Raw genomic sequence first — 9,855 nt, 5'->3', positions numbered from 1 at the left:
ATCCCATTTTGGAAACTAGACCCCCCCCCATACAAAAAAAATTAGTTTGGCGAAATAAAAAATACAGACATCAGTAAAAAAAAAAAAAAAAAAAGAGCGCCTGCCACTAAGACCAGTGCCAAACGTGAGAGCAATGCACGAGTCTCGCATCGCATCATCCACTGCAGTCTGGAAGCGAGCAACTGCGCTGGATAATGCGATGCGAGAGGGCGGGGCGGCAGATGAGAAAGGGCGCAGCGGATGGAAGATGGGAAAGGGCGCAGCGGATGGAGGAGCGGCAGAGGATGGGAAAGGGCGCAGCGGATGGATGATGGGAAATGGCGCAGCGGATGGAGGAGCGGCAGAGGATGGGGGGGTGAGATGGGGATACCTACCTTACAGGATGGATCTAGGCAGCAGGATCACAGCAGACAGAAGAGGCAGCAGATGAAGGAGGCAACAGATCGAGGAGGGTGAGAGGGGGCAGTAGATGGAAAATGGGAGAGAGCAGGCAGCAGATCGGGGAGGGGGGCAGAGTCTGATGCGAGAGAGAGATGGCACATGTAGGGGAAGGGAGGGGGGCTTGCAGCACATGTAGGGGGAGGGAGGGGGGCTTGCAGCACATGTAGGGGGAGGGAGAGGGGCTTGCAGCACATGTAGGGGGAGGGAGGGGGGCTTGCAGCACATGTAGGGGGAGGGAGGGGGGCTTGCAGCACATGTAGGGGAAGGGAGGGGGGCTTGCAGCACATGTAGGGGGAGGGAGGAGGGCTTGCAGCACATGTAGGGGGAGGGAGGGGGGCTTGCAGCACATGTAGGGGGAGGGAGGGGGGCTTGCAGCACATGTAGGGGGAGGGTGGCTTGCAGCACATGTGCTGCAAGCCAGCCACCCTCCCCCACATGTGCTGCAAGCCAGCCACCCTCCCCCCACGTGGGGGGAGGGTGGCTTGCAGCACATGGAGGGATAGGTGGTGTGGCGATGGAGAAGGGGCAGCCGATGACGGAGGCGGCGGCGGCCGCCGCCGATCGGGGGCAGCAGCGGCTGAAAAAGGTGGGTGCGACGGCGGCGGGGACAGTGGCGAGCATGGCGGCGGGGACGGCGGTGGATCGGGAGCGGCGGCGGGGACGGCGGTGGATCGGGAGCGGCGGCGGGGACGGCGGTGGATCGGGAGCGGCGGCGGGGACAGCGGTGGAGCGGGAGCATGGCGGCGGGGACGGCGGTGGATCGGGAGCGGCGGCGGGGACAGCGGTGGAGCGGGAGCATGGCGGCGGAGACAGCGGTGCAGCGGGAGCATGGCGGCGGGGACGGCGGTGGATCGGGAGCGGCGGCGGGGACGGCGGTGGATCGGGAGCGGCGGCGGGGACAGCGGTGCAGCGGGAGCATGGCGGCGGAGACAGCGGTGCAGCGGGAGCATGGCGGCGGGGACGGTGGTGGATCGGGAGCGGCGGCGGGGACAGCGGTGCAGCGGGAGCATGGCGGCGGAGACAGCGGTGCAGCGGGAGCATGGCGGCGGGGACGGCGGTGGATCGGGAGCGGCGGCGGGGACAGCGGTGGAGCGGGAGCATAGCGGCGGAGACAGCGGTGCAGCGGGAGCATGGCGGCGGGGACGGCGGTGGATCGGGAGCGGCGGCGGGGACAGCGGTGCAGCGGGAGCATGGCGGTGGGGACGGCGGTGCAGCGGGAGCATGGCGGCAGGGACGGCTGTGGATCGGGAGCGGCGGCGGGGACAGTGGTGCAGCGGGAGCATGGCGGCGGGGACGGCGGTGCAGCGGGAGCATGGCGGCGGGGACGGCGGTGGATCGGGAGCGGCGGCGGGGACAGCGGTGGAGCGGGAGCATGGCGGCGGAGACAGCGGTGCAGCGGGAGCATGGCGGCGGGGACGGCGGTGGATCGGGAGCGGCGGCGGGGACAGCGGTGCAGCGGGAGCATGGCGGCGGAGACAGCGGTGCAGCGGGAGCATGGCGGCGGGGACGGCGGTGGATCGGGAGCGGCGGCGGGGACAGCGGTGCAGCGGGAGCATGGCGGCGGAGACAGCGGGAGCATGTCGACGGGGACGGCGGTGGATCGGGAGCATGGCGGCGGGGACGGCGGTGCAGCGGGAGCATGGCGGCGGGGACAGCGGTGCATCGGGAGCATGGCGGCGGGGACAGCGGTGAAGCGGCAGCAGCGGCGGGGCGATCGGAGACAGCGGCGGTGAAGCGGGAGCAGCGGCGGGGCGATCGGAGACAGCGGCGGTGAAGCGGGAGCAGCGGCGGGGACAGCGGTGAAGCGGGAGCAGCGGCGGGGCGATCGGGGACAGGGGCGAGCGGCGGGGCGATCGGGGACAGGGGCGGGCGGCGGGGACAACAACTTACCGCTCTCCTCGGCTTCTAGGGACGATCACAGGCCGCAGATCCACATTGATTGGAGAGAGCGGTCACAAGACCGGTCTCTCCAATCAGAGCTGGGGGCGGGTGAAGCATCGATCACCCAGCTCCAGCCAATGGCCAGTGCTACAGCAGCACTGATCAGGGCTGGATTTCAATGTTCCAGCCATTTTCAATGGCTGGAACATTACAGTGGCTGTAATTGGCTGAGCGGCGTTCGTCAGCCAATCACAGCCTCTGTAGGTTCGGGGAGGAGGCACCACCCCTCCTGACGTCAGGCAGAGGTCCCCTCCTTCCCGAATCCACCGTTTAAGTAAATAAATTTCACTCCCCGGGGCTCCGGGACCGCGATTTCGCCAGGACGTACTGAGTACGTCATGGGTCGTTTAGCACCATGTCACCATGACGTACTCAGTACGTCCAAGGTCGTTAAGGGGTTAATTACGAATGTCCAGAACTGAGTCTATCCTTCCTTGAGCTTTACATGTTTTTTTTTTTAATAATGTATTTGTAGCTGAATGTTTGATTTTATGGGTCTTGTATGGATATACATGTGCATATTATTATTATTATTATTATTATTATTATTATAGTGCCACTTATTCCATGACACTTTACATGTGAGTTACTTGTAAAAAAAACCAGAGAAAAATGATTTGTATTGCTCAAAAACTTGTATTTTAATAATCATAATACAAACAGCAAGTCACTTGAAGTGTGAAACGTACGTTGGGGTTTTTCATTCCTTGGGGGACTTCTCCTCTACGCCTTAGCCTGCCTGCACTCCTTGACACTTTCAGCTATATGGATATGGTAACCTTTTGTGCAACTTTGTATCCTCTAGCTTGATAGCATTGATTTATGTAGTGTAATAGTAATGAGAATTGCTGCTGTTTGCACCTATTTTGTTAACCCTTTGATCGTCTTTCATAATAGCTTTTTTTATCTCTCTGGTTTAACATTTGATTGGCCTTTTTATTGTATGTTAACTTATAAATTATTCTCAGTTTATTTGTCACACTTGGCCTTTCTTATGACATCTGCAGACCTGACTACAGACATTTTATCCATCTACCCTTCTAACGTGCATTTTCCCCTCAATTTTGATTTCATATGTATTCAATATGTTTGTATTATGATTAATAAAATACATGTTTTTGAGCAATACTACTGTTTTTTCTCCTGATTTTTGAGATGCCTGCATGTGGAGAGTGATCCTTTATCTGTAGGATCCTCTTGACTTTATGTTAATTGTTTTTCTTATGGATTTATTGTTAAATGTGAGTTACTTGTGTATATACAGTACATGCTATGTGCATATGCAACTATTGCAAATTATTTTGCCTTCTCGCCACCGCCACGTGTTTTCTAGCTGTTATACTTTATCTGTTTTGCAGACAATAATATTGTTATTATTATTTACAGTCTTTAACATTCCTTTGTCCATGGTAGAACTAGAATATCCTGTTCTGCTGTGTGGAGCCTGGCATCCCCCAGCCCATTAGAAGGAGGCAGGCTGGAGGAGGTGTGCCATCCATTACATCACTGTGTGATTTTGCAGTTGTCCTGCAGAGGGATCTGGTGACTTCACCATTCTTTGTCTGCTGCCTCTGTATACACTGCTAACCCTGTGAGGTGCCTGCACACCGGTGAGGAGCTGCTCAGCTAATGGAGGCAATGGTTTTCTGAGCAGTGCATTGGCAGCCAGCATTACAGTGTATCCACAAGGTCATTGTGTCCACCATTACAGCCAGGATGGGTCACCTGTGTGAGAGATGTGCTCAGCTTCTGCAAGATTTTGTCAACTTTGTCAGAAGAGTGTCTTCATGTATAATGGAGCACATCAAGGAATTTGTAGACCTCCTGACTGAGTGCTGCTGCATGAGGTCCAGAAAAGCCAAAGTGAAGCAGCTCTATGAACCTGTCCTTCTGAGCCATGAGAAGCAGGCTGCCCTGGAGTTCCTCCAGCACATGGAGACAGGTAACTGGCCAACAATGTCCATTGCTGAGAAGGCTTGACTTCTCAAGATGCATGCACTTCTTGTCCACCACAGCACATGGTATTTGTTGTGTGGGCACTTCTTTCATGGGGGGATGGGTTTTCTTTCTTTTCTACACGTGTTTATTCACCTGTGAGTGCACTTCCTTACATAAATATAGCTATATATATATATATATATATATATATATATATAGATATAGATATATATATATATATATATATATATATATCTCATGCATGTTGTCTATAGGGGATTCATCTATAAATGACCAGTGACAATATAGAAGTGTATGTCAGACTAAATTGTATTATTATTATTATTATTATTATTATTCCTAAATTGGCTTGACCCAAGGTTCACATTTTTATAATGTTGCTAAGAAATAGTGACTATTTTGCCCTTGGGTTTCCTTATAGATTCTTTCATGTGACTGTCATATTTGCAAATATGTCAGAAGGCTACACTGTTACCAAATGGTTGATTTTGGAGACCTGGCGGAATGTTAGTGCTGCACAGATGTTGTCTATATTTACATATGATGCTGGGATTCAATTAAAGATGGCTGGCTTTTCATTTACATGATCCAGAATTGGAGGCGGCCACAGCCATTTTAGAGCACCTGACTGCATGCTGTCATTAGATATTAGGAATAATTGCATACTATATATTTTTATAGAAATTGGCTTCAAAATGATTGAGCATGGTGTAAGTGCCGCTAATCCTATAAGCCAATGTCATTGAGATTGTTAGGTCACTGGCAAGCAGAGGCTGGAAACCTGTGGCTGAGTCTGAAATCACAAAGGTATATACTATATTCTGTTTGGAACTGTCCTTATGATAGTGCTCCCTGCAGAAGCAATGGAGAAATGAGATATACAATAATTATAAATGTTATTACTACATTGCTGTTCGCTCTGTCCAATCCTATTTCTAGGTGCATAGTTTATCTCGCTATGTGCATCTACAGTTCTTTAGATCTGGCTATGCTTTTTGATCAAGACTTTTAATTTACAGGTTACACAATCAATATGTACTACTGTGTTATTTTTGTGCGGGCAGAGAATGTATATTGTGGGGTGGAAAGCCCTGCACCTATGCAGTGTACTTTGTACATCAATTCCCTACCATGTTCAAGAGCTCTGCTTGTTGGGAGTGAATAAAAAGCCTAGCCTAAATCCAAAAGCTGAAAATCATGCCTGATTATGCCCCCAAACTGAGTGACTAAAGCAACCATACCAACAATCATTGGACAGAAGGGGTAGTACAACTGTCTTGCTGGTTAGGGCTCATTTAGACATCTATTTTTCAGTTACGAGCGTGTTCTACATTTTTTACAGATGGGGTAGATTGTGTGTGTGTGTGTATAATATATATTATGGAATGGTCCATGCACAATTGCTGAGACATGTCCAGTAATGATCCAAGTGTCAGATCAAACTCTCCTATGCAAGTTTATAGCTCTGTGATAAAAATTGGGCAGCACTCAAATGACATATGAGTGCTGTTTATTTTTCATGGACTATTGGGACCCCACAGGGATTACTGCGATCCCCTCGCATGACAGTCGGCTCACGCTGGCAGTACAGCAGAGCCGAATGTCATGCGAGTGTCCCTGCGACTGAGGTCCGATCATGCTAGCAGACCTCAGCTGTGGGGGGAGGGTCGGCGCTAAGGACAAGTGGGCTAGCACTGAGGAGGGGCGGGCGGGCCGGCGCTGCGGAGGGGAGGGAGGAATTTCTCTCCCTCTCTCCTCCGTAGCCGACTATTGCCATTCTCGCCCTGCACTCGCACTACACCGGTGTACCGCGAGTGCAGTGCGATTTTTCTCTCACCCCATACACTTGAATGGGTGCTAGAGAAACAATGATTGCATGCTGCGATTGTTTTCTCGGTCCGATTAGGGCTGAGAAAATAATAGCTCATGTGCTCTGACACACAGGCTTATATTGGTCCGAGTGGAATGCGATGTTTAATCGCACTCCACTCTCGCCATTTTTCCTCGCCGTGTGTCTTGGCACCACTTCTGTATTATTACTCCAAATACTGAAGTAAAAAATGTATCAAAAACTCACATGCACACATGGAGTATTTGGTGAGTAATTTACCTCAGTATTTGTAGGCCACAACCAGGAGGGGGTAATAATACAGAAGTGGTGCTCGTGTTTCTATTAGGCTGGTGTCACATTTGCGAGTGCGTCGCATGTATCTCGCGCGAGTCTTGAGTTGCATCACCCGGTACGGACTTACACTCTCCTCACAGGAGCGGGACGATTGCATGCATCTCTATGCAACTGACCTGCTCCTGTGAGGAGATTGAGTCCGTGCCGGGTGATGCACCGCGAGACTCGCAAGTGTGATACCAGCCTTATGCTTTTCCTCTGATTGTTCCACTCCTGGTTGTGGCTGACACGTACTGAGGTAAAAACTCACCAAATATTCATCGTGTGTAAGTGGCCTTGGGTAAAGTTAGAGAAATGTCTTTTTTTTGACAGAGAAAACCTGAAGAAACTCTGATATCACCAATGACACAAGGACGATTATTTTCATAGGTAAAAAACAAAACAAATTTGACATCTGAATGAGTCCTGATCCTGTGACTTGTTTGTGGATGTTGTACTTCTATATCTCATTCATACATCAGTGATTATTCTCATACATACATTAAAAAAAGATTTGAGATTCAGCGCTGCTTCTGATCAGAACTTCATCAGAGTTTAGTCAGTGTCAGTTTGCCTAGAGTTTCACCAATTTTTCTTGGATGGAAAAATAAAACTGCTGGTGGTTTCTCAAGCTTGTCTTATCAAACAGTCCATGAAAAAGATTTTTTTTTTAGCACAAACCTTATAGACCTGTATTGGCAAGTTTAAGGCGACACTTGAATTCATTTTGGACAAGTCGCTTTTTCTTTTGTACAGCCTACTCTATCCAGATAAGAAATCTTGCATGTGAACTAACTCATAGATATAAGTGCTGTCTGTGAAAGCTGATGTCTGCATGAACCCTTAGGCCATGTGCCCACGGGAGCTTTTTGCTGTGGAGTTTGCCGTGGAAAACCTGCGGATTTTTCTGGATTTTCCAGATAAATCCGCAGTTTCTAGCATGTACAGGCACTCCCTATGTTACCCTATGGGACATGGGGAATGTCTGTGTCCATGCTGCGGAAAGTGCGGCTGCGGAATCTCCTGCGGAGATCCCTCAGCCGCACCTAACTGCATGTCAATTATTCATGCGGATTTACTTGCGGAGATCCCGGCCCTCCGCTATGGAGATAGAGGCCAGGACGTCCGCAGGTAAATCGCGTGAAAGTCCGCATGTTTCCCGCAGCTATTCCGCTGGAAACTCGCAGCTAAAAATAGCTGCGGATGCCGGCGGGCAGCTGCGGGAAACATTCGGCCATACCCGCAAATATATCCGCAGGTACGAGCCCCCGTGGGCACATGGCCTTAGGCCACGTGCACACACTGAGTATTTGGTGAGAGTTTTTAACTCAGAATTTGTAAGACAAAACCAGGAGTGGAACAATCAGAGGAAATAATAAAAACACAAGCACCACGTCTGTATTATTACCCCCTCCTGGTTATATCTTACAAATACTGAGGTAAAAAACTCACCAAATACCGAACGTGTCCATGTGGCCTTAGTCTTCATTAAATACTAGAAACAATGGAGCTTGTTCATCAGCGCTTTTACACCAGAAAACTGGTGTAAAAGCTTTGAAAAGACACTCTGTTTTACTCAGCTTCGTTGAAATGAGGCGACGCAGAGGTGGTCAAGAAGACTAAGGCTATGTGCCCACGCTGCGGATTTACCGCGGATTTTGCAGCGGATTTGCCGCGGATTTACCGCGGATTTGCCGAAAATCTGCAGCAGCGGCACTTCCAAGCCATTTCAATGGCATTTTGGAAATGCTGTGCCCATGCTGCGGATTTTTCCGCGGCGGATTTGCCGCGGATTTTGATCCGGAAAAATCTGCAGCATGTCAATTATTGTTGCGGATTTTGTTGCGGATTTTTCCCATGCAAGTCAATGCAAGGTGTAAAATCCGCAAGAAATCCGCAGGTCTGTTCCCACAGGCTCTTTTTCCTGCGGATTTGGTGTGGATTTCGCAAACAAATCCGCAGGAAGTGATGTAGGATAGTTCAGGAAGAGGAAGTTTCACCATTTTGTAGTGTAGAGTAGTGGCAGTGTAGTCGTGTTGTGTCCGGACTCTGGATTGCCAGCTAAAAGCAGCTAGTTACAGGCTGCTTGCTTTTAGCTGGCAAAACAGGATCCCAGGTCTTTTTTCACAATTCTTTTTTAAAAAAAAAATAAAAATGTGCTCCGCTGTATTTTCACTGTCCAGCCCGATGCAAGCAAGCAACTGAGGGCTGTGCTTCTCAGCGGGATAAGGCTGAAGCATTCTCTGCCCCTCCCGCTGAGAAAAACAGTCCTCAGCTGCCCCTGAAAATGGCGGCTCCGTTGTGAAGCGCCATTCTCAGGTGCTGTACCGAGGCTCATCCAGCTGCCCTGATGCATTGGCTGGCTGGGTAATACGGGGTTAATGCCAGTTTTCTGCAAACTGGCACTAAGCCCGAGGTTCATAATGTCATGCCTGTGTAGACACAGCCATTATGAACCTCCGTTTGGTAATAAAGAAAAGAAAACACTTTTTTAAAAAAATTTATTTGAAAGAAAAACACACAAACATCCCTGATTGCCATCTTTATTACTCCCTGAATCCCCCGACGATAATCCATGACAGCTCCGATGTGCACCCGGCTGACCCGGGCACTGACGTCAGCCGGTGACAGCAGCCGTCAGTGTATTATTAAATGCTGCACAGCTCTTTTCCGGAAGCTGGGAACGTCTGATATCAGAGCCCTGGTCAGCTGACTTAATTCGCGAACGCAGGCGGGTCAGCTGACTGCACACCGACAGCTGACGATGTGCACTCATGTGACCCGGGCACGGACGTCAGCCGGTCCCAGCAGCCGTCAGTGTACGAGATGCTGCAAAGCTCTCTTCCGTCTGCTGGGACCGGCTGACGTCCGTGCCCGGGTCAGATGAGTGCACATCGGCCGACTATTCAGCTGTCTGTGTGCACTCAGCTGACCCGCCCGCGCTCGCGAATTAAGTCAGCTGACCGGCTGACTTCTGTGCCCGGGTCAGCTGATGCTGTGAAGTCAGCTGACCCGAGCTCAGCTATGAACTGAGCTGACCCGAGCTCAGCTATGAACTGAGCTGACCCGAGCTCAGCTATGAACTGAGCTGACCCGGCCAGTGAGTCCTGCCGCTCCCAGCAGCCGGCAGAGAGCTTTCCTGTGATATTGTCCTGGATTAACCTCTGAGGCTTGGGAGTAATAAAGATGGCAATCAGGGATGTGTGTGTGTGTGTTTTTCTTTCAATTAAAATTTTTAGTAAAGGTGTTGTGTTTTCTTTTTTCCCAAATGGAGGTTCATAATGGCTGTGTCTACACAGGCATGACATTATGAACCTCGGGCTTAGTGCCAGTTTGCAGAAAACTGGCAT

At 50.5% G+C, this 9,855-nt stretch overlaps 1 protein-coding gene across 1 annotated transcript in view; it reads left to right on the top strand.

Moving 5' to 3' along the window:
* Positions 1–3,917: 3,917 nt before the first annotated feature.
* The window catches only part of LOC142295180 (uncharacterized), a 61,086-nt gene continuing 55,148 nt past the window's right edge, over positions 3,918–9,855 (top strand). Inside the window, exon 1 of the mRNA XM_075338255.1 lies at positions 3,918–4,324. Coding sequence (XP_075194370.1) covers positions 4,099–4,324 — 226 coding nt within the window. The 5' untranslated portion in view covers positions 3,918–4,098. The remainder of the gene's footprint in view (positions 4,325–9,855) is intronic.

The sequence above is a fragment of the Anomaloglossus baeobatrachus genome, chromosome 3, assembly GCF_048569485.1.
Source record: "Anomaloglossus baeobatrachus isolate aAnoBae1 chromosome 3, aAnoBae1.hap1, whole genome shotgun sequence".
In the NCBI taxonomy this organism is placed as follows: Eukaryota; Metazoa; Chordata; class Amphibia; order Anura; family Aromobatidae; genus Anomaloglossus; species Anomaloglossus baeobatrachus.
Note: the sequence above shows the minus strand (reverse complement) of the source record. Positions and strands in the feature narration are given on the sequence as shown.